Here is a 25,387-nt window from a genome sequence, read left to right as displayed (position 1 = left end):
AAAAAAAAAAAAAAAAAAAAAAAAAAAAAAAAAAAAAGGCAGCCCATCCAGCAACAAAATTAAGAATAAACAAGTGGGATTACATCAAATTAAAAAGCTTGCAGTCAGCAAAAGAAATCATCAGCAAAGTGAAAAGACAACCTGTGGAACAGGAAAAGATATTTGCAAGCCATATACCCAATAACAGACTGATATCCAAATATAGAAAGTAGTCAGACAGGGGCGCCTGGGTGGCTCAGTGGGTTAAGCCTTCAGCTCAGGTCATGGTCTCAGCGTCCTGGGATCGAGTCCCACATCGGGCTCCCTGCTCAGCAGGGAGCCTGCTTCCCTCTCTCTCTCTCTGCCTGCTTGTCTGCCTACTTGTGATCTCTATCTGTCAAATAAATAAGTAAAATCTTAAAAAAAAAAAAAGTAGTCAGACAACTCAACAGCAAAAACAAAACAAAACAATAACCAAAAACCAAAACCCCAAATAATCCAATTCAAAAATCTGGCACAGGGGTGCCTGGGTGGCTCAGTCGTTTGGGTATCTAACTTTTGACTTCAGCTTAGGTCCTGAGATTCAGCCCTGCATTGGGCTCCACACTCAATGTGGAGTCTGCTTATCCCTCTCTTGGGTGCGTGTGTTCTCTCTCTCAAATCAATCAATCAATCAATCTTTAAAAGTAAGTGTTTAAAAAAATTTGGTACAGGACCTGAATGGACATTTTTCTAAAGAAGATATATATGAAACGGTGCTCAATATCACTAGTCATTAGGGAAATGCAAATAAAAAGCACAGTAAGGTGACAATACAAGAGATAACAAGTGTTGGAGAAAGGAGAAGCCTGGTGCGCTGTTGGTGGGATTGTCAATTGGTGCAGCCACTATGGAAAATAGCATAGAGGTTCCTCAAAAAGTTAAAAATCAACTACCATATGATCCAGTGATTCCAATTCTGGGAATATATCCAAGGGAAACAAAAACACTGACTCAAAAAGATATCTGCTCTCCCCATGTTCTTCACAGCATTATTTATAAGAGCCAACCCAAGTGTCTATCAAAGGGTGAATGGACAAAGAACTTGTGGCATATATAATACACACAGACACACACAGTCACACACACAGACACACACACACACACACACTCCCTGGAATATTATTCATCCATAAAAAATGAGGAAATCCTACCATTTATGACAACATAGATGGACCTTGAGGACATTATGCTAAAAGAAATAAGTCAGACAGAGAAAGACAAATACCATAAGATTTCACTTATATGTGGAATCTAAAAACAAAAACAAAAACAAAAACAAAACACTGCACTCATGGAGAAAGAGATCAGATTTGTGGTTGCCAGAGGTAGGGGGTGAGAGGAGGGAGAATTGGATGAGAGGGTCAAAGATACGAACTTGGAGTTATAAGATAAATAGGTCATGATGATGTAATGTACACTGTGACAACTATGGTTAACTCTGCTCTATGATATTAACAGAGTAGATTCTAAGAGTTCTTATCAAAAGGAAGGATTTTTTTCCTTTTCTTTTTTTGTATTTATTTAAGACAATGGATGTTAACTGAACCTATTGTGGCAATCATTTCATAATAAATGTAAATCAAACCATCATGCTGCATGCCTTAAGTTTATAGTGATGTGTGGCCAATTATTTCTCAATAAAACTGGAAAAAATATAATTACCACTCTTTAAAAAATCCCCTAGTATAGAGCCTGGCACACAGTTGATAAAGGTTAGTAATTACTGTTATCACTATTGGTCTTTAGACAGAAAAACACATTACCATCCCCCCCCCCCCAAGAATGCTATTCTCAGCCCAGGCAGCAGCTGGTCACCCAGGGGAAACAGAGGTTTCAAGGCTCAGTGAGGTTTCCCAGATTTACCCTGCTGTCCAAAGAAATTTTTTTTTTTTTTTTTTATAAAGCCTCTCTTCTGGAGATTCTGATTCAAATGTTGTAGTTTGGGGCCCAGAAATCTGTATTTTTAACAAGCGTCCCAGATGATTCTGACAAGCAGGCAAGTCTGGGAAATCCTGGATTACAGGAAACCCATTCCACCCTCAGGGTGGGAGTCTGTGGGGCCTTCCTGGGGCAGAGATGGGTCCTTGGTGGGGCGCCTTGGAGAGGAGGCCCCCAGTCCTGATAGTCGCAGACCTCTCTCCACTGCCAACACAGAGGTTCTCCATTGTAGCCTGGGGAAAATGCCTTCCTCTTGGAAAGAGGAGGAGGCGTGGGCTGCTCACGGCTGCGGGATGTGGCTGGGGTTAGTCAGGGTGAGGAAATGCACCATAGCAAAAGGAACACAGCCTCCAGCTGGAGCAGGTGAGACAACAGAGAACTCTTAGTTCCTTAGCTCCACCTTTGGCCTGCCTGCCTTGCAGGCCATGAGCTTGATTTCCTCCACTTCAGGCATTCCCAGTTTACTGCCAGTATATACAGGGGATTGTTTTTGCTGCTCAAAAGGGTAACATGCAAACCACTCCTATTCTAGCCTCCCAGCTGCCCCCTGCCTGAACCTCCGTACTTCTCTCCAGAGAATGGTTGTATATTAGTTGAAAGAAGCAGATGGGCCAACAGTTTGGATGTAAACATGAACTTCTTCCCAGCTCAGAGTCTTTAATGCTCCTTTCTCCTTCACCAATTTGGCCTTTCTCTACCTCTATTTTGCCTGTCAACCACACTTCTTCCTAATTCCTAATTGCAGAATATTAATATACATTTATTTGTATCCATTCTATAATTGCTCTTCAGTGTTTTTCATTTGTGATAGTCTCCTCTCATCCGAATAGGTTCTGAACTCTTGAGGACAGAGATCACAAGTTTTTTTCTTCCATTTTCTCCATCTTTGTCCTCACCCAGTACGTGTGACGGACTGCCTGGCACCCCATAGGCTAGAGGTTGCCATATTTGTTTTGCTTAAAGCAAGAAGTAAGAGAATGTCTCTGGGGCTAGAATACCTGTCCCTCTTACATTTTAAGCAGTGTCTCCACACCTGGCTGGAGAGGAAAATGTTGAGGGGTTTGGTCATTGTTTAAATACCGATTTCCAGGCCTCACCCTGGAACATGAAATCGTAATCTCTGGCTCTGGGGCTTGATTGATTTTCACGCAACCCCTCCAACACTTGTCGGTAGACTGGTATTTAGGAAACAGTAACTTTAGAGCGTATTTATAATGAGAATTTCCAGCTGTATCAGAGGGGAGAATGTCTGCCTATAGATTAAGGTCATAGAGCCTCCTAGAGATCTTCTGTGCATTCAACTGTCTAGGAATATTCTGGAAAAGTCTTTATGGCCACAGAAGGCTCAAGTCTTAATTTTCATGAGGTGAGTGGACATGAGGGAAATAAGTCAAACCAGGCTCACGACTGAGGTTCAGAGGTGTCTGATAGCCACAGGAACCCTATGGGGAGCCTGACAGTGAGGGCCCAGACTGGACACAGGTTTGGTGGAGTGGAGCCACCAGGAGGCAGAGAGGGAAGGGGATGGGGGAGAAGCCCTTCAGGGTGTCCAAGGTTCTGGGAATGTGGAGGCTGTGGTAGAGGAACAAAATGAGTCATGCAGTGGAGGAGAACTCTTTGGAAATGTTGGGTGTGAAAGATGGCAAATAGTGAATGACCCAGAAGGGCCAGCCCGTGGAGCAGGAGGGGCTGTTTGCACTTCTTCTGCATCATTTCTTTTCTTATAGCTTCCCTAAATTCATGGTTTCCACTGCCCAAGTCAAACTATTATGTATCAAGGGAATAGACAGATGGTTGCCAGAGGCAGGGGGTTGGGGTGTGTGTGTGTGTGCAAAATGGGGGAAGGAAGTCAAAAGGTAGAAACTTCCAGTTATAAATAAGTCCTGGGTTTGTCATGTACAGCATGGTGACTCTCGTTAATGGTACCATGCAGCATATTTGAAAGCTGCCAAGAGTAAATCTTAAAAGAACCAAGATGCCCTTCAACGGACGAATGGATAAGGAAGATGTGGTCCATATACACTATGGAGTATTATGCTTCCATCAGAAAGGATGAATACCCAACTTTTGTAGCAACATGGACGGGACTGGAAGAGATTATGCTGAGTGAAATAAGTCAAGCAGAGAGAGTCAATTATCATATGGTTTCACTTATTTATGGAGCATAACAAATAGCATGGAGGACATGGGGAGATAGAGAGGAGAAGGCAGTTGGGGGAAATTAGAAGGGGAGGTGAACCATGAGAGACTATGGACTCTGAAAAACAATCTGAGGGGTTTGAAGTGGCAGGGGTTGGGAGGTTGGGGGAACCAGGTGGTGGGTATTAGAGAGGGCACGGATTGCATGGAGCACTGAGTGTGGTGCAAAAACAAGGAATACCGTTATGCTGAAAAAAAATAAAAATAATAAAAAAAATTTAAAAATTAAAAAAAATTTAAGGGGTGCCTGGGTGGCTCAGTGGGTTAAAGCCTCTGCCTTCAGCTCAGGTCATGATCCCAGGGTCCTGGGATCGAGCCCCGCATTGGGCTCTCTGCTCAGCGGGGCGCCTACTTTCCATCCTCTCTCTCTGTCTGCCTTTCTGCCTACTTGTGATCTCTGTCAAATAAAAAAAATTTTAAAAAAGTACTCATCACACATACACACAAATGGAATTATATATTGCTGATGGATATTAACTAGATTTATTGTGGTGATCCTGTGCAATGTACACAAATATTGAATCATTATGTATATCTGAAACAAATATAACATAATATGTCAATGATACCTTAACCAAAAGGGAAAAAAGTGAGTATGTATCAATTGCCCTACCGACAACCAGGTTGCTATGGCTTTGAGACGCTTCTGCTGGGATTTCTCAAAGAGCTTTGGGAATGCGTGTCCCTTGTGGAAGAATGCCCATCCTGGTGGCTCAAAACCAATGGCTGTGGATTTGAGGGCTTGAACCAGCCTTCAAGAGACAAACTGCAGCCAAGTACATGGACATCAGCCTACCCTTCTTGTGAAAAACACCCAGGCTAAAAAGATACTGCCTCGAGGACCAGTCACACAGTTCAGACAGAGTGAAGAAAAATCAACAAATGGCTGTTTATGCTGTTTGCTTCTGATTTCCAGTTGCTTCTCATTCAGCAGGGGCAAGGCAGAGTCTGCCCCATGGCTGTTCCTTCGGAGCAGAATTAAGGGAGCAGAGCTGGTGCCAGTGGCCTGGCATGACCAGGGGCATAGAGCTTGCTGAACAGAAGGTGTCCATTCCCAATGTGCACATGGTTGGAGATATTTTATGTTCTCTCTAAAGGACTGAGACAAAGGGATTTTTGTACTGATGTTGTGGCAAAGAACACTATTAGGGCTCGTAGAGGAGCTGGATTTTGGAGCCTGGCATGCCGTGGCTGATAGCAGGAGATAGGGTGGGATCCTTGTTACCACTGATACTAATGAGATTTTAGGTGACATGTGGCAGCCTCTGGGCAGGGTGACATGAAATAGCATTTAAATGAAATATTGGCAGCCTTGCAGGTCCTGAAGCTCTCTCCTCCTTCATGCCAATCTGATTCTTGCTGGCTGTGATGGCTATGGCAGGAAGATCAGAGGATGCCTTAGCTCCCAGAAACATTCTACTTTTTAGACATATTAGTATCTAGACATAAAAGCTAAAAGGGTTAAACACATACTAGTAATTGACTGAGGTTTTTATCCTAACTCATGAAAACCATGAAGCACACACACACACACACACACACACACGAGGTCTGGAGGAAAGTGAGCAACAGCAGAACAAATTAATGTCTTGGGCCTCATAGACAAAGAGGAAAACAAAGTATCTTGTCCTCAGAACAGCGTAACAGGCATTCCCATCCACAGAAGTCTTCATTCCCTATTTGGGGATTCGAGGCCCCAAATGCACATGCCCACCTTTCGAGACTCCCCACCTCCCGCAACCCCACCATCCTCTGACTCTCCACCGGCCACAGTCCTTGAGATCAACTTTCCAGTTCTCCTGTGACTCTGAATCATTCTATCCAAAGTGTGTCTTGTCCCCCCCACCCATCCCATCCATCCTAGCCCACTGTTCTCTCTTTAAAGTAGGGTGCATGTGAGGGTTTTCTTACCCGAGCTATTTCTTTGTTACCTAAATTCTCTCTCTTGTTGACTATGGCTTCACTTTTGTTACCTTTCCCCTCTGTCTCTCTTGGCTTAAGTGACCACCATCTGTGGAGGCATTCTGTATCTCCATCAGTCTTCCTGTGCTAAGTCTGTCTGGGCCCTGTGGACTTCTCCCGCATCTTCAATGGCAGAAAGTGACCTGAGCCTTGCTTGAGCTGGAACATTCATCCTGCAAACCTTTGCTTCAAATAGCTCAGGGCCAGGTCCTTTACATTCTAAGTATGAAGCAGGTCATCGAGCTTGCTATAAATAAAAGATCTTCACAATAACAGTACCAATAGCTTTAGGGTGCTTTGCAAATGTTTCACCCTCCTTCCTCTCTGTTCCAGAGAGGTTCATAACTAAATTTATATCTGTCCCAACTCTTCTTGTCCTGAGGGGTAACCCCTCCCCCCAAAAACCAAACCTCCTTTCAGTGTTGGTGGCAGTGATCTATTGTTAGTAGAGTAACTATAAAGCAAATTTCCTGCTGCAAATCTGTGCGATATGAGGTTTCTATACACCATTCCTAAGGGAGGGAGGAAGAATGCAGATCATGTCAGTTGACTGAGGAAGCACAGAAGGCTCACTCAGGGAGGAAGCTCAGCCTTGCCCTCACCTTTCCCTGTGCCAGCTACAAGGGCATCCAAGGCGGGTGTGCAAGGACTAGTCCTTTGGTAAAGTTGGCCCCTGGTTCTGTAAGATGCAATAGAGCCTGGAGGGGCTAGTGTGATGGGAGGCTGAACTAGGCATATGCTGGTCCAGGAAGAGCCAAACAGAATTCTATAATATTATGGTCAGGGTCTGGGACAACAAGGGGCACAAGGCCAAATCTACCAGTTTAGTTCCTGGTGATATCTACCTCTGCTCCCTCCATTCTAGGAGAATTCATATTTTATAGGTTTTATTTTAGAGTCAAACCCTGCCTTGGATAGAATGTTCAAAGGTCTCATCTTTTCTGTTCACATCAGAGGTCTTGGTCACATTGAGAAAGGAGCCTACTGGGGGGAATGTAACCTGGTTAGGCTGGCAATGCTATCTGGTGTTGACCTTGGGATTGCCTTGGGATTGTGCTCCCTTGAGCTCCTGGACTACAGAGCTACTCAGTTCTGCTAGTGGGCCCTTGTACCAGATGTGTCAGGTTAAGGAGGGAGCACCTTCAAGTCACCAATGGTGTCTTCTTAATCCCCAGTACATGACACCAGCCAGTTACCATCCCAGAGAATAACCACCCTTCATGCTGATGTCAGTGAGCAGGCTCTTGAGTCTGAGCTGCTTTCTCCATAGACCCTGGCCTGGAAACTGGGCAGATGCCAAACATATCTCTTTAATAATGGTCCTTAAGGAGCTCAGAGCCTCCATGGTGCCTTAAGAAGAGGAGGGCTAGAATGGGGAGTTTGGGGTGGTGTGGGGTTGGATCAGATACTCATGGCCAGACTCTGGTAATTGAATGGAGACATTTAGAGCTTGGAGAATTTGCAAAAGGCTCTCACCTTGGGGCGCTATGGAGGGAGGCCATATGTGATCATGATTCACCAGTAAATCTGTCTGTGCTGAGTCAGCCCAAACTCACATTTCAGGGCCTGGGAAGGGAGCCACAGGGGAAGAGCAGTTGGAAAAAGAAAGGGACTTAAAGTTTAAGAGAGAAAACGGCAAGGGCTGGAGGGATTTCAGTGCATTTAAAAACCAACTGTATAAAAAATGAGATGTGATTAGTAAATTGGAATCATGTCCAGATTTAGTTTAACTGAAGTCTTTCTTCCTCCCCATAGAATAAGTCAGACTGAGCTGACAATGAGTAGACATACTTGGTATTAAAACTAGCAACATTCAAGAGCCTGGTAAAGCCTCAAAACAGAAGAAAGAACTCAATCTATGACGTGGCCCGAGGGCCCACTGGAATAGATAATGTACCCAAAGATGACAAAAATTTTGGCCATGTGGGTGCCTTTCTGTTCTCAGTGAGACAGGAATCTTGCCTTCCCTACTCCATAATTTACCATTCTTAATATTATTAACACCTAGGAATGAACTGATTTACAGTCCAGTGCAGGGTTCCCAGTCTTGTTTTTTTTTTTTTTATGAGACATATAGGATGGATGATATTCATATACATAGTATACTCTCTAAGGCATTTTCAGATTTTGACCAAACACTCAAAGATAAGCACATTAATAATTCATTTTCATCATATACTATATTCACATTTGTCACATACTGAAGACTTCAGGCAGCATGAAGAGTGGTAAGTCCAGCCCATTCTTGCCCGTTCATAAAAATATCTGGGAATGCAAATGACCAAGAGTGAGGGTGTCCCAGGAACAAAGTTGAATTTTTTTGTATTTATTTTTTGGAATAGAAACCGTTCATAAACTTTGGTATTTCAGCTCCTATAATAACAAATTACTTGCTACACACTGCTCAACTGTTCTGGACATACCATTGTGTCTTAATATGATGGTGGAGTTCTCTTGGTCTAGGTCAGTATTCCAAACTCAGATCATAGGTCCTGGGTGAGGGAAGGGAAACTTGGAATTATAGGAAGGGATCCATGAATCCATGGATACACCAACCATTACAGCACTCTAAATAAATAGCTTGTCTCGTGTGTACATTACCACTTTTCAAATGTGCACAGGTGTATAAGAATTAATAAAATTCAAATAATTTAAAAACTTTGCTAAATTCATAGAAGTTTTTTATCATTATATATTTTACCAGTCAAGAACTATCAAAAGTACAATCTTAACATGGTTAAGGGCTACAGTAGAGAGTGTAGATGAAAAAATCAAGGTTTCCAATGATATATAAAAGATCATATTTTAAGACAGGGAAGTGGACAAAGGAACAATAGGAAATTAGGCCAGTACTTCTCAAAGTGAGGTCACTGACTGCCAGCATGGAACTCTCTAGAAGTTGCTGGTCAAAATCTCTAGTGGTGGGGATCCTTCATGAGCTCTCTTAATGAGTTCAGCTAAGTTTGAGAATCACAATCACTGGTTCAGAACACATTGTAAAAAATGCTTCTTTAACATACAAATAGTAATAAGATATTACAAAGTATTCTCCAAGAGGTTTTAAAAGAAGAGAAAGAAATATACTTGCCTGATAGCAGGCCCATGCACAGATGACCCATCTCCAGGGACCATGATGTCCACTCCCAGCCCATATTTTAGGCATTTTCTTGGTCTCTAGAGTATACTAGAGATAAGGTTCAGAGGGGGCATGGGATTCCCCACATAGTTATAGTCTCTGTGTTGTTTTCCAAAAGCCCCTAGAGGGGTTGGATGCTTGCAAATGGGAAGATGATGGCTTTTACCAAAGTAACGTCCAATTAGATAATTAAATTATTATGTTTATAGACTTTGTAGAAATCTGAAAATACCACCAAAGTTTCCCATGGAGGGACTACAGGAAGCTTTCTGCAAAGACAAGAGTTTAAAAAATGGCTTCTTGGTGATAGTTTTAGCTTAGAAATAGATAAGTTATTGATTAGAAGTAGAATGACTGTCAAATCTCTTCAAGGCATTATGACAATATCTAGGAACAAGAATTCTTTTCTTTTTTTATTTTTAAGATTATTTATTTATTTATATGACAGAGAGAGAGAGAGAGAGAGAGAGATCACAAGTAGGCAGAGAGGCAGGTAGAGAGAGAGGGGGAAGCAGGCTCCCCGCTGAGAAAAGAGCCCAATGTGGGGCTCGATCCCAGGACCCTGAGATCATGATCTGAGCCAAAGGCAGAGGCTTAACCCACTGCGCCACCCAGATGCCCCAAGAATTCTTTTCTATAGGAATCTAGAAAACAGAAGCAAAAATAAACCCTCAAACACACAGACTTCTCAGACTTATTTAGGAGGCACTAAAAACTCCAAGTTAAAAATAGCTTTTATCAGACCCAATGAAGAATGGGTAGAATCAATGAATATCTAATAACAAGAATCAACTTGTAAAAATCCCAAGTCATATCTTCGGGATAAAGACAGAAAGACAGTTTAATGATCAACTCCACAGTTCACAGTCATGTTTAGGAGCACAGAACCTGAGGTCAGACAGACAGACATACTATTTAATCCTAGATTCACCCCTGAGCAGTTTGTGTGGCCTGCGCAAGTGATTGAAGTCTCTGAACCACAGTTTTCCTTGTCTGTAAAATGGGAATAGTTAATAGTGCCCTGCTCTGACTCTTTCTTATACGTTATTGTGAGAGTGAATCAAGTGAAATTAGTCAGGCCACACTATCTGCACAGAGTAAGTCCTGATGCATGTTAACAATAATTGTTTCTATATTTCTACTACTTTTACTACAAACCAAGGATTTTCTATAATACCAAGATGTTCAGGGCATTCAGAGAGAGCTTCTTCTGGGGGTGAGGGGTAGAGAGGTGTTTGCTCAAGAGCATTAAACTTGTAGGTTTAAATTCTGTATGTCTTTGGAGCCCATCCTGTGACATTAAATCTTCTCCAGGGACTCTCTCCTGTTTCTGACTTCCCAGAGCATGTATTCCCCTATTCCAACATTTGCTGGCTCATTTTATTCTGCCTTAGATCTTTGTTCAGTGATTTCATGTGCACAAACTCCATCTCCCCAGCCAGAGGAAACGTCTCCTGGGTTCTGTTCATACCATACTCCTTTTGCCCCATCTCTTGGAGCTTGACATGCAGTATGAACATAGGAGAGAAACAGAAGTATGAGACTGTGTATGTGTTTAGATGGGTCTCAGCGCTCCTCTTCTCCCTCCTCCTAGTAACAACAATGGTAACAATTAGATTAATAATCAACCCTCTGGCTTTTGAGTGTCCCTGTGCCTGGTACTGAACTGAGCTCTTTAAATGCTTTCTCTCATTTGACTCTCGACCCTAGACAGCCCTGCAGGAATGGTCTGTTGAGAGAGCCAAGAGCAGAACAGCAAAGCAAAGGCAGCTTTGCAAGCCTTGACTACTCACTCAGCCAAGTTCAGAACACATCAAGCAGGGTGTGGTTACTTCCAGGTCTTTGAATGAAAGATGCTGAAACCATTCCCTTCCCCCCCCCCCAACACAATCCAACTGATAGTTACAGTGCCCCTATTGTCAGTTTGGATCCCAAAGCAGAGACTCTTCTGGAGAGGATGCTTGTACCTCTGGGGGCCAGAGTTTGAGCCCTCTCTGTACCACATGTTTCTGACACATCCCTTCAAGTTTGACCATATCCCACAGTGAGAAATACATATTATACTGCAACTCAGATTTTTATGAAACAGTGCTTATGTTCAAGTGAGGTCTTCTGATATTTTCCTATTCTATTTCATTCTTTCTTTGAAAATGAGACTATGAAGAAATCGGAACTCATAGATATCACCAGTGAAAATGCAAAATGGCGTAGTCTCTTTGGAAAACAATTGGGCAGTTCCTCAAAATCTTAAAGTAGAGTTATTAAATGATCTAGAAACTCTACTTCTAGATATATATATCCAGGAGAAATGAAAATGTACATCCATACAAAAACTTGAACATGACTGTATATAGCAGCATTATTAATAGTAGCAAAAAGGGGGAGATAAACCAAATGTCCATCAACTGATGAATGAATGAACAAACGCGATGTATATCCATACAATGGAACGTTATTTAGCCATAAACAAGAATAAAGTACTGACACATGCCACAGCACGAGTGAATCTTGAAACCATTATGTTAAATGAAAGAAGCCCAGTCACAAAACACCACATACTGCATGATTTCATTTATAGGGATTGCCAAAAACAGGTAAATCTACAGAGATAGAAAGTAAATTAGTGGTTGCCACTGGGAGGAAAGAGGGAACAAATGAGGAGTGGGTATGGCTTTCTTTTTGGGGTGAAGAAAATGTTCCAAAACTAAGTTGTGGCAATGGTTGCAAAACTCTGTGAATATATAGAAAAACACTGAATTGTACACTTTAACGGATGAATTATATAGTATGTGAAATATATCTCAATAAAATTGTTTAAAAATGGTGGCTGTGATCCAATCAATTGATTTCACCACTCCAAATGGGTCTCAACATGGCTGAAAATTACTGTTTTAGAACATGCTGCCCACCTCCCTGTCCCCTGCCTGCGCATGTCCTCTTCATGAGAATCACGGCTTGACCTGGAGAGTTGGGGAGCCTGCAATCTTTGGGTGGGTGGATGGACAGGCAGATGGAGAGGGGGTGAATGTGTGGAAGGAGGGGTGAGAACCATCTGTGGCACACTAGCCATCATCCTTCTCCACTTAAGGAATCCTGACTGCATTTTCGGCAGCACATGCACAGCAATAAGACCACATTTCTCAGTTGGATGGCCAACAGAGCTTTCGGTGAAGTGTCTAGAAGAGTTCTAGAAGGGGCTGACTCTGCCAGGAAGGATCCCCACTTTGATCCCTCACCCCTTCTCTTCTCCCTGCCTTGATTCAAACATGATGGCTCAATCTCTGGAAGCCACCTCACGGCCCTGGAGGGCAGTCCTGAGGCTGTCAAAGCAAAGGACACAAGGGGACTGTGTCCCTGAGGCCTTCTTGAAGCCACCTGGACTGCCCACCTCTGCACTTCTTTTATGTAACCGAACAAACCCCAAATATGCTTATGCCACTGAGTTGTCTCTGGTATCAGCAGCCAAAGGAGTTTCTAAACGATATGCCATCTAAATGAAGAAAAATTCCCCTCCATCGTATATGAGCCAAGGACAGACCTTTCAAGAAATAGCAGCTGCTCTCCCTCCCAGGCCTTTCTGCCTCCCTTGCCTTCTGGAAGAACCTCTCCCTGAGTCCCAGGTCTGAAGGGAAATGAGAGACCAAATACCTTGTGATTTTAAATATCCGCAGTAGCCGGACACATCTCAGCACAGAGATGCCCAAGGGAGACATGATCTTGGTCTCTACCAGGATGGTCTCCAGGATGCCCCCACACACAATGAAGCAGTCGAAACGGTTGAAGAGGGACACAAAGTAGGCCTGCAGGCCCAGGCTGTACATCTTCAGCAGCATCTCTGCAGTGAAAAGGGCCAGCAGTGCCTTGTTGGCCGTGTCTGGTGGGTTCAGGCGAGGGGGCAGGATCCCAGCATGGGGGTGAGAGGAGGGAGGTGGGAGAAGGAGAGAGAAAACAGTAATTATCACCACTGGAAGAAAGGCCAGGGTTCCCCTTTCCCAGACAGAACACCTTTCCCCTACGTTGCTGCCAGAACAGAACAACCGGGGCCAAATGGCCAGGAAAAGGGTTATCTAGTTATAATCACTGTAAACATGATCTACCAAGCATCAAAGGCTGTGAGCGCTGATTTTCTTCACTCCCCCAGCTGCTTTCTCAGGGATGAGGAGGGAGGTTTTGAGAGGTGAGTCCTCTGCCCAAAGCAATCGAGGAGGGGGGCAGGCCACCCGGGTCTACCCCAGGCACTGGGAGACTGTCTACCTTCCAGGATTCTGGAATGAAGCCCTCGTGTCTGCTTGACTCCCTGGGAGTGGAGGCACTGGCTAGGGAAGTCCTCTTCTAGGGCTCCAGGGAAGGGCGATGACTGCTATATGCTCACGAAGAATAGCTCCTCGGGGTCAGGCCACTACTGAACTCCTTCCTGGCTTTTTGCTCACTTCATCCACACCCATTCTAGCAGACCCATCTGGAGGATACAGTAAGGCCTGAGGTATTGAAATTCTCTTCTGAGAAGTTGGCAGCCAAGGGTCTGAGATAGCCAAATAAAGGATAGCATATGTTCTTGTCACCTGGACACAATAGTGACTGTTGGGGCAGGCAGACCATGTGGGCCCAGCCAAGAACCACATCTGTTTATAATGAGGCTCTGCATTTTACTGTGGGGCTTGCAAGCTCTTCAGCTCTTGGTGATCCCAGCACGGCACCACGGACACTGGTGGCTTTCCCGTCAACCTTATGCCTGTGACTATTCCCTCCCTGGGATTCAGGGCTGAGTTAGCAAGAGTAAAGAAGGATAGCACCAGGGACTGCCTCTCACCTTGGACCTCCGTGAGCCAGTGCGGCTGGTTGTAGTGTTCTGAGGCAATGGTGAGTGTGTTGAGGAACACAAGGAAGATCACAAGCCAGTAGAAGACATTAGACTTGACTGCAGCACGACACTTTCTTCTACAGAACCGATTCCACCGGCGCCAGTAGCGGCTGGAAAGGGAGTCAGGAGAGAAGGGTGGGGGAGGTGGCTGTGAAATTCATCATTTTTCCAATATGAAAGGCACCATCCTTTCCCTGGACTGCGGACTTGGCCTCCGCAGAGCAGTGCAATCTGGTGACCAGGAGATAAGCTTCCTGTCAGTTAACTGGGCTCTGCCACTTACTTGTGTGGTCTTGGGTGTGGCCCTGACCCTTCTAAGCTTTGGTTCTCCCATTTGTAAAAAGGGAATAGGGTCAAGCTCACAGGAATATTGTGGGGATTGATAAAATGCCACATAATACATCTGGTATAAATAAGTATTTTTATTTTATGATAATGATATTATTCAAAATTGTATTGCACAAGTAAGAGTATTATTAGTAGTGATGGTAGTAGTAGGACTAGTCCATGCCTGTTATTTTTTTTTTTAAAGATTTTATTTATTTATTTGACAGAGAGAAATCACAAGTAGATGGAGAGGCAGGCAGAGAGAGAGAGAGGGAAGCAGGCTCCCTGCTGAGCAGCAGTGAGCCCGATGCGGGACTCGATCCCAGGACTCTGAGATCATGACCTGAGCCGAAGGCAGCGGCTTAACCCACTGAGCCACCCAGGCGCCCGTCCATGCCTGTTATTGTACTAGACACTTCTCATGCCTTCTCTTTGATTCTTTAAATAACCCTGCAGAGCAGGTGTTACCCTGATTTTGAGAAGGAGAAAACTAAGGGCCACAGAGGTTGAGTACCTTGACAGACATCACACAGTGACAGAGCCAGACTTGGTTTCCCCCCCAGCCCAATCTTTTGCCCAGATGCTGCCTCATCTGTAAAGCATAATGGGAGAATCTGGATCAGAGGTTCTTTGCTTTTATGGGGTTATGGAAACTTTTGAGTGAATGTTTAGATCCTTTGTTCAGAAGAAACAAACATACCCACACATACACACATTTCTATGTCCGAGCTCATGCAGCACATGGCCACCTGGAAGCTCGGCCATGGTCCATATAATGTTCTTTTGGTCTCTTGTTTAGGGACTTAGGTCAATGATTCTCAATCCTGGCTGTACAAAAAATTACCTGGGGAAGCTTAAAACACATAACCATCAACCCTCACCAGTACCCAGACTCCAACTCCAAACTAACTTAATCTGATTTTCTGGGGGCTGGGTAAATTTTAAAGCTCGCCAGGTAGTTCTAATCTGTAACCATGGTTGAGAACCATTAAGCTAGATGATCTCAAGGAGTCACTCACATTTTAAAATTTTATGGTAGAGGACTTCATAGCTTCCAGTGGAAAACCAAACAACCAACAAAACAATTTCTAGATCAGGGGAAGTATGAGAAATGCTCTTTTGGCCATCTGGGCTAGAAAAGATGAAGGCAGTAGCTTTATTAATGGAAAAGAGGACACTGAGTTGACAGTGTTATTTTGAGACAGAATCAATAGGACTTTGAGCCTGACTGGAAGAGAAAGGTATGGAAGGGACAGCCAAAATTTCTAGCTGGGGTGATTTGGAAGAGTCGTACCTCTAATAATTACAGGTCCAGACAAAGAGAAGGAGTGCTATAGGTAGGGAGGTTGCTACAAGGAGAATGGTGGGGGTGCTCAGCTCAGGAAATAGGTTTAAGGTGCTTGCATGTCATGTGTGTAGAGAGACCCAGCAGGCAGCTGGAAGGCAACACCCTGGTTCAGGTAAGAAAGAAGGTGGGAAGGGGCAAAGCAGCATCTCAGAATAACAGTCCATGAGTAGCTGTATTCAAGTCTGTATTCTAGGTTTCTGGAAATGCAAACCCCTACTGCAATGGGTTCCTCCACCCACCCCCAAAACAGCCTATCAAGATAGCTTGACTTCATCTGTATTTTCATTCTATATTTTCTACCTAATATCTGTGGAAAATCCTGTTACCAAATCTTTGTTAATATCTATTATGAGATTAGAAATGTGAGAAGAAGATCTAAGAAGAGAACTGTCTCCTTGGAACAGTAAGGAGAACTTGGTTTTTGGCCTGCAGAACAGGGAGGGAAGAAAGAATGAATCAAATAGTATTCTGTTCTGACCCTGCTCATTGTGGGTGCCTGAATGCCATCTCCAGTAAGCGTTATCCCTTTGTCGGGGACACTTATCTGCTACTTGAGGCTAATCCACTACATAGAGAAGAAGCGCATCCAGGTCAGAAAATTAAAGTTTCTAAATGCTAGGGAGGCTTACCTTCTCTGACATACCACCTTGGGTAAGAATGAGGATGGGGGAGGGTGAAGAAAGGGGCAAAGGATGAGATGAGGGGTCCTAGGTGGTCCTTAGCCTCCTCTGAAGTTTGTCAGCTTTTGGTACTGAGGAGTCTTATCTCAATAGGGCAGGACACTGCTTCTTTCCTGTCATTGTGGTTATTAATACTATAGAGAAATTGGGTACAACTATTTTTTTTCCTGAAAAATGAATTTGCAGGACAAACTCATATATGACTTTAAATAGCTTACATTGTAGTTTCAAAGGGTGTTTTAAATAGATTTAATCTTTTGTTAGAGAAATCACAGATAATTGTTACTCAGAGTCCAAAGGACTCAAGTTTGTGATCCCTTACAGTATGTAGAAATGGACTCAGAGTCAGTTTCATACTGAGAACTTGATTAAGCTCCTCTTTTCCCAAGTTTGGGATGTGGGGTGCCACAAGGTCAGGCCTGTCCCATGGGTCTGGAACTGCCTGACCCCCTTAAGGAGTGGCTGACAGAGGCAGGGCAGTAGCTGTCAAACGTGCTGTTCCCATGCACAGCCATTCAGGGGAGTCACATGGATTTGGGCTGGGGTGGGGGTGGGGGTAATTACTATCCAGAGAAAGTATTTAAAGATAATTATACACCTCCCACTCTTCAAAATATAGCTTTGCTTGACAACTGGTTTCCTGGCAACGCTTCCTACGGTTTAATAAATGTAATGATTTATTAGAATGTGTAAATTTATTTGTGTGTTTACACATGCATGGAGGATATAGAAATTAAATGATAAAATAGGGAGGAGAAATTTGCCTGCTATTCACGTTCCCTTCATACTAACTAGAAAAGTCATTTACTCTAGAAATAGAAGTTCCCATATGTAGACATAGGACAGAAGGGCGGATATGAATGTGCCTAATCTACTTCTTCAAAATTTTGTACCATGCATTGTACCATTCTCTTGGAAAATTTTTGCTCAACTCACCCTGGGATCCACCTTACCTCTTCCTAAGTCTGGGCTTTGTTCTTGCCTTTCCACCTCCGTGGACTGTCACTACAACTGCCAGGACCTCCCCTTTCTATGTCCTGCCCATTCTTTGGGGTTCAGCTCAAGTCCCAGCTTCTCCATGGTGAACTTTTCTAGTCTTCCCAGACTCAGAATTCCTGCCCCACTTACATCTGCATTACTCACTTTAAGTGTACATTAAAGAAATATTTGCTACTATCCTGGGATAGGTAGTAGATATGCATCAGTTAACGTGATAGGTAGTCTATTTCTGCATAAATCCTAAGTGAGCAATAAAGATCCTTAAGCAAGCAATCAAAGAGTGTGCTTAACACCATGGCTGGCTTCACAGAGGTGCCACAGGAGTGCACCAAAGGACCTCCCAGCCAGTGGTGGAGGAGCCAGCAAAGGGTACAAGAGGAAATGGCTTCCCATTTCCCCATGTTGTCAGTTTTCTTTAACTATATGGTTCTTGCCTCTTCAGAGAGATTCACAAGACCCTCAAGGAAAAGGTACTGTGTCTTGTACTTTGCTGTACAACCCTAGTAATTAGTGCAGTCCATCTTACACGGTAGGGACATTTGACTGACAGCTTGACAGAACAGCAGAGACAATTCTATGCAGATTTACTAACTTCTTGCTGAAGACAAGGCTTGAGAGCTCTGGAGCTCTTGTGACCCAGCAATGAAGGTGGGGTGAGGGAGGGGCAGCGTTACTAAAAGAGCTTGCTTGGCACATAATTTTGGATAGACATCTAGAAGAGTAGACTACCTCAAAATAGTGGACAGTTTAGGCTCTTTCTAGTGGCTACAGTAAGTACCTACCTTTAACTGAGAACAAGCCACACAGAAAATGATTAAATTTAATTACTATACATAAGTAATACTATACATAAGTAACTTAGAATGGACCATTAGACAGTAGACAAATTTGGATATGTGCCTTGGTCCAGCTGATCATGTCAATGAAGATGGGGCAAGACTGTCCTCCCAAATTTTAGAACCCTACAGGATTCACTTCAGAACTCAATAAAGTCATGATCTGGAGACTCCAACAGGTTATCTGATTAATCCCTGCAAATTGCACAAGACTTCCTAAATCATTTGTTCCTTAACTGTTTGAATCCTATTCTGAACAGTGGGACCCAAGTGTTGTAAAATTCCTCATTGTGACTAATTCCTCCAAGTGGAAACTTGGCTTACCAAAGGACTACTCTTATATTCCCCTAATATTATAAGACAATTAATTGGCCGAATTTCCCCTATCATCTCTCTTCTAGCATTTCTTTTAAGTAAACCATGACTTGGCATCATTCAGTATTACAAACAGAATAGGCTGTTTGGAAACTGTCATTGTTAAACTGAGAAAATGATCAGGGTATTTTAATTTTTAAAAAAAACTCAAATTTTAGTATCTTTTTTAGAATGCAGCAGGCTCTTCACTGCCTACAAGTTTATTTCTGAGTTGCAAAAATTCTCTCTCCATTTTCCCTCTATACTACATTTTTTCATTTAAAAAAATTTATTTCTTTTTAAAATTTCTTTTCAGTGTACCAGAATACATTTTTCAATCACGGCTGCCACACCCAGGATGTAGGAAGTACGAGGAGACATTCCTCTTGCATCTGTAACGGCAAACTTCTCAGCAGACAGAAATGGCTCTGGGTCTACTTTGATAATTTTTATGGAATTTTCAATCCATTGCCAGCTTTTGATATTCTTTAAACACACATCATCAGTGCCATCTAGAGTGCCACCGTTTGCTACCTGCTTAGACCTTTTAGAGCCATATCGTCTGATGCAGTAGATACTAGCCCCATGTGGCTCTTCAGCACTTGAAATTGGCCAGTCCAAGCCTAGACATGTCATAAGGTAAAATACACTGGATTTCAAAGACTTAGTAAAAAAAAAAAGAATGTAAAATATTTCATTAATAATTTTTATATTAATTACATATTGTAATGGTAATGTTTTAGATACATCAGGTTAAATGAATTACATTAAGATTAATTTCACGTGTTTCTTTTTACTTTTTAACATGGCTACTAGAAAAATTTAAAAAGTCCTAATGTGGCTCACACTGTATTTCTATTCAACAACACTGCTGTAGAACTATGGGCCCATGCTTAAGATATAATAACTGAGCAGAAACAGGGTTCAGTATTCCCGGGCAGAACCTTTCACTAGGCTAGCATGGTGGTTAGCAATACAGGACATGGCTATAGGTTCTGACTTGGCCAGATGTGAGCACGAGACCCTTGGTCTCTCTCAGCCTCAGTATCTTCATCTAAAAATGGGTTGAATGATAGTGCTAAACTACTGATAGTATGCTTTTTGGGAATACAGGTTTCTCTCTTGTTTCTGTTGTATCTCAAATAGTAGCAGCACAGGAAAAAACCTTTCCCAGAGATTCAGTGGTTGAAATACATGAGGTTAAGTAGATGGTTGAGCTGAGTCTCAAAGTTTAGCAAAGAGTCCCAAGGTTTTGGGGGGGTGGGGGGGCACTGTTCCTCTCCTTTGTTAAAAGGATGGGTTGTATCATGGGTCACTGGGTAGAAAAATGTTCCCAGAATCTCCTGGGAAATCTCTTACTAGATAGAGTACATACAAAAGTGTCATTTCTCTTCCAATTCTTCAGAACATGTTCCTTCATTTGTTCACTCATTCATTTGTTCATTTATGATTCATTCATTTGCATGTAATGAGAATGATATTTTGGAAATATTTGCAAATGGATTTTTAGATCCCTTTACTTATATTGTGTGGGGGATTTAAAATTGTCAGGAACACAAAGTGCTTTCTCAGCTTTGACTGTCAAATTAGACATTTTGTCTGAGACTGTGTAAGCCTATTGTCTTACTGAAGCAAGACCATGCATTCATTCATTCAGCAAATATTAATTCACTCCCTATTATGTATTAACCACTTCTCTAGACATGGAGCTAAAGCAGTAAAATCCAAGCATTACCAAGAAAGAAAAGATTTTTTTATATTTCTAGAAATTTCTATCATGTAATAAGAGCTAGGTCTGGTAGACTTGACCCTAGATTGTGTGTGTGTGTGTGTTTATTTTTTTAATTTATTTTTAAATTTCTTTTCAGTGTTCCAGCATTCATTGTTTATGCACCACCCTCAGTGCTCCATGCAATACGTCCAAGATTTTTTAATGTAAAGGAGGTCTTAGCTTGAGAGAAAGGGGAGAAAGGCCTACATTTTCCAATTTCAGTGAATTATGGGAGAAAGAAGTTATCAGAAATAGAGGTGAAAGTCAGACACCAGAGTCCTCACTAAATTCTCAGCCCTGGGTGCCAAGTCTCAAGAGGTTGCAGAGGGTTGTTCTAGAAACACCCAAATAGTCATGGGGAGTCCCAGGGGTGCTGAGGCTAGTGGGTAGCCTCCACTGGGTGTAGTATGGGGGAAGATGTCTGCAGGCCCCTGGGAAAATGCCAGTTTTTTCCTCAGAGCTTTATTCAGGCTGGTGCAGCAGCAGGAGGCAAATAGGTAGGTGAGCCTGCTATAGTGCTCTGGGTTCCCATAGCTTGTTCATGTAGTGTGAAGGACCAGGAAGTGTCCACGCATTCAGATGAGGTATGGAGGTGTTGAAGTCAGGGACTGACAGAGCTTGGGGGTCAGACAGCAGAGGTCGAGATTTCAAGATCATATGTAAATATGGGGGCATGGACTCCAGCAGTGGATTTCCAAAGTAGGTGGGCTGCTGCATCCCGTTAAGTATCTGAAATTTCAGAGAGAAGCCCAGGCTAGCCATCAAACAGTATAGATAGGCAAAGGACTCAGAAGGATTCCAGAAGCAGCCCTTAACAAGCCCCATTTACTTCCCAGGATCTTAAAGTTCCCTGCCCTCATGCATCCAGACTCCATTCTGAAGAAAAGCTGGGGAAGTAGAAATATGAGAGACTGAACATTTTACCTTCAGGGACTACTTAAAGCATAGCACTGGGTTCCATTTACCCAGCTGGACTAAAATTTAGTGTTATTTATGCTCCTGTTACACAGTGGGTAAGGCTGGGGAAGCAAGATTAGATCAATTACAAAACATAAACACCAATATTTTTGGCATGTACAAGCTTTGTGGAGGAAAATTCACATCTCCACTCCACAAATCCATTCATTCATCCATTCAACATATATGTATGGACAGCCTACTCCTGGGCAGGCAGTTAGCTAGGCTTTCTAGAAAGAATATGTCTGAGGCATGCAGAGCCTACTGAAGGCCTGTGAGCCAATAATTGTAGTGTTGTATGCTAAGTGCTGTGACAGAGGTATGAGCAAAGCACTATGGGAGTGGAGGAAGTTGAGTAACTTCCCTGGAAGGGTTTGCATAAGATGTAGATGCAGTAACATCTGAGGTTCGTAACAAAAACCTGGATTCCCCAGATGAAGACATGTGGACACGATGTCTTCAGGGTGAAGAAAGGGTATACGGAAAGGCCTTGATGTCTGAGAGGACAAGGAACATTCTGGGGGCTGCAAGAAGTTCCATGTGGTTGGAACAAGGAGTGCAGGCAGAGGAGTGCAAGAGGAAAGGCTGGAAAGGTAGACACAGGGCTGAAGATGGGTCCTGTGAAAGGTTCTGAAACAGCAATGTGATCCTATTCTTTCCATAATCCTTAACATTGATTTCTTACTGTATTCCATAAACATGAAGTAGGCAAGAATAGTAGCAAGTGTCCACATTATATTTATTTTAACTGGACTTCATCTTATAAGGAATGGAGACACATTAGGTCTTACAACCTCCTAGGGATGGTCCTTGCCAAAAAGACTGGCCAAGAAAATTCGACAAATATCAACCCCTGAATTATATGTGGAATCTGATTTATAAGTCTAATTCTTTTCTTGGTAGCTGTCCAAAAGACAGCCGTTTACTCCTTAGAATAACACCCTCACTGTAACCACCTCCCCCCTTGCTGTTACCTTGGGCTACCCAAAAGTGTAGTCAAGGACAGAGCTGGTGTGTGGTGGGAAAGAAGAGCCTGCATTTCACTCACCTGAACTTTGATTTGGAAATCCGGTGGCTGAAAGAGAAAAAGGAGATGTTACCAAGGGACATACATTTATATTCTTCCACTTAAAAGACGTTCAGCAGTTCCAGAGAAGTTTGGTGGCCCTGGGTGACTAGAAAGGGTGCCGGATGGATGTGTGGAGTGACGTGGAATGACTTTGGAGAGAGAGAACCCTACTTGTCAGTATCTCTTGGCATGTTTATGTGTATGAACGTGGACACTGAGGGCTGGCCCAGCTGATGTGTCTACAGATCTAGTATTTTCTAAGCAGAACCAATGGTCCCTGGAGAGGGTGGACACCACGTGGCACATAGCATCTGCCCAGCAGGTCCTGTGAAGTCAGGTTAGACTGTGTGTTGGGAATGAGCCATGCAGGAGAGAGAGAGCTCTGCATATGTGAAGGTCTCACCAGCCGGAAGCCACAGGCAAGAATATGCCATCAGACCCCACTGCTGTCCCAGCAGGAGTCCAGCCAATGCTGGGGTAGGAGGGGAAGATAAGCAAAAGAAGCCTGCCAGGAACTGAGAGGCCCCCAGTCTTGGCCCGAGGGCTGCAACTGGGCCTAAAGGAACAGAAACCCAGGATACTGACAGGCACATGCAGCCTTGCAGATGTGGGGGACTTTCAGGCAAAAGCACAGGACAGGTGTGACTCAAGGGGTCACGGTGAGGGAGGCCCCCTGAAAGGTGGACCCTGCAGGGAGGCCCTGAGGGTACTGAGTTCATGTTGGAGAGTCCAGGGGAGACTAGGAGAAGGAAGGATGGGAGAAGGAAGGGGGGGGAGAGAAAGAGAGGAGAGGGAAGGAGGAGGAAGCGAGAGAAAGGGAGAGAGAGAGGGAGGGAGGAAGGAAGGAGGTGGGGTAACAAAAGCCCTTGAGACAAAGCAATTGAAGGCAATGTGTCAGAAAAGGCTTTGGTGTTCAGGGAGCGATCCAGGGGGACTGCAGGTGGAGCAGCCATGCTCAGATGGACACGCAAACGGATGGCTGCAGAATGCAAGTTATGGACGAAGAAAGTGATGGAGGCACCGGTAGCAAGATGAAGACAGATGCAGACAGAAAACAGGATCAGGGAGTTTGGGAGGCGGCCACTGCAAACCTGTGTTGTCCCAGCTCAGCACAAAGCAAGCTCTGTCACATCGCAAGAAAACAACCCCTCTCGTTATTTTTTATTAAAAAAAAAAAAAAATTAAACCAGAAGATGTGACAGGTGGCAAAGCCATCACGCATGAGATAATTATATCTCTGGGGCACTGAGAATCCTAGCCAAGTGCCTTTACTGCTCTGAACCGTTAGCTAATAACCTTTTCCCACCCCCAAGACTGCCTGCTAGGGCTGGAGTATTTAATCACATGTTAACAAAGCGTGTGGGAGGGGGACCAGGAGCCAAGGGCAGCATTTTTATTTAGAGCCACAGTTTAATGGGGGAAACAAATGTTTTCCAGCTGCTAATTGGGTGATGGAGAATCGGGGTCCTCTCTCCCCCAGCAGGCCCAGGCTGAGTTTGGGGACCTTCAGGGTCTTTACTAGACTTATTTTGGGCAGTTGATCTCTTTGCTATTAGGCACAAGCCAAAGTGTATGACTGTGGCCTTTAGTCTCATGACTCTGTCTACAGAGTCCGGACTGACCCCTCTCAGAAATGTCTCAATGATCCTCTGGGGGGTGTCCTTCAGTGCAGACCATGTGCTCTTTCCTTTAAGGCTCTCTCAGTCCAAGGGAGTCATAAGCAAAAGTGGGTTCTTAAAACCCAAAATTCTATCTCCCAGGAAAATGACTCTAGGACATGAGCACAGAGGGGGATCAGAGCTGAGGTGACTTTTTGAAATGACATCCTAGTCCTAGTTCCAGCATGTTCATGAGCTATGGGCCCTTCCTTGGCATTCTGGCACATTTTGAAGAGGAGGAAATGGAGCAGAACTTTCTTTCCCACTTAGTTACAAGCTCTGATGTATAACCCTTGACACCATGCTTGAAGACTGATTTTTTATTGTTGTTGCTAATCTCAGGGGATTGGAGCATAATTTTAGGCTCACTGGGTCAGAAACTTTCATCCCCTTTCAAATACCACATTGCTTAAACACCCCTCTTAAGAAGGAGGAGGGTATTGTTCCAGTGGCAGGTGTCTAGAGACAAAGGAAAATCCCAACTCTTGGAGAGTTGAGGTTAGAACTCTTTAAAGCCCACGTGTCTTGATTCCTCCATATTTCCTTACATAGGTGGGAGTCAACAGTAGGATCCCACTTCATGAATACAGAAGGACCCCATTGCTCAGCAGCCTCACCTCTTGGGGAGTTACCATTGGCTCAAGGTTTGGAAAGCTGGTCCGTCTCACTGCGTAAGGAAGCTGGGGAATCTATGGCAGCCTGGTGTTATGGCCCCCACACCACACCCTGGGTTGGCTGGTGTGTGGCAAATGCTTCCTCCTACTGGTTTTTAAACCATTTAAGATTCCTCAGCAAAAAGAGGCTCTAGCTTTTCCAAATCCCAATGGAGGATGCACAACTTGCTCAGAAGTCTTCTCAGCTTTTTCTTTTTTTTTTTTTTAATTTTTTTTTTAATTTTTTTTTTTTTTTTTTTTAGATTTTTTTTTTATTTATTTATTTGACAGAGAGAGAGATCACAAGCAGGCAGAGAGGCAGGCAGAGAGAGAGGAGGAAGCAGGCTCCCCACTGAGCAGAGAGCCCGATGTGGGCCTCGATCCCAGGACCCTGAGATCATGACCTGAGCCGAAGGCAGCGGCTTAACCCACTGAGCCACCCAGGCGCCCTTCTCAGCTTTTTCTATCATTATTGTCCTAGTGAGGTACAATTCCTACCTTGTGTTTTTAAATGGCTTCTCAAAGAAGAGCTAGGAGGTGGACAGTAACTCACACTCAAAACCATCAGAACAATTCCACTGGGTTGGACATGAAATTGCTTCAACCCAAGATACTTTT

At 43.6% G+C, this 25,387-nt stretch overlaps 1 protein-coding gene across 10 annotated transcripts in view; it reads right to left on the bottom strand.

The window, feature by feature from the left end:
* The window catches only part of CACNA1C (calcium voltage-gated channel subunit alpha1 C), a 641,635-nt gene that overhangs the window by 123,324 nt on the left and 492,924 nt on the right, over positions 1-25,387 (bottom strand). For all 10 annotated transcript variants that reach the window (XM_059403911.1, XM_059403906.1, XM_059403901.1 and 7 more), the window contains exons 11-13: positions 22,438-22,464; positions 14,067-14,227; positions 12,905-13,130 (exon numbers count right to left, since the gene is read on the bottom strand). In XM_059403911.1, coding sequence (XP_059259894.1) covers positions 12,905-13,130; positions 14,067-14,227; positions 22,438-22,464 — 414 coding nt within the window. The remainder of the gene's footprint in view (positions 1-12,904; positions 13,131-14,066; positions 14,228-22,437; positions 22,465-25,387) is intronic.

This window comes from Mustela nigripes, chromosome 6 (genome assembly GCF_022355385.1).
Source record: "Mustela nigripes isolate SB6536 chromosome 6, MUSNIG.SB6536, whole genome shotgun sequence".
NCBI classification, from domain to species: domain Eukaryota; kingdom Metazoa; phylum Chordata; class Mammalia; order Carnivora; family Mustelidae; genus Mustela; species Mustela nigripes.
Note: the sequence above shows the minus strand (reverse complement) of the source record. Positions and strands in the feature narration are given on the sequence as shown.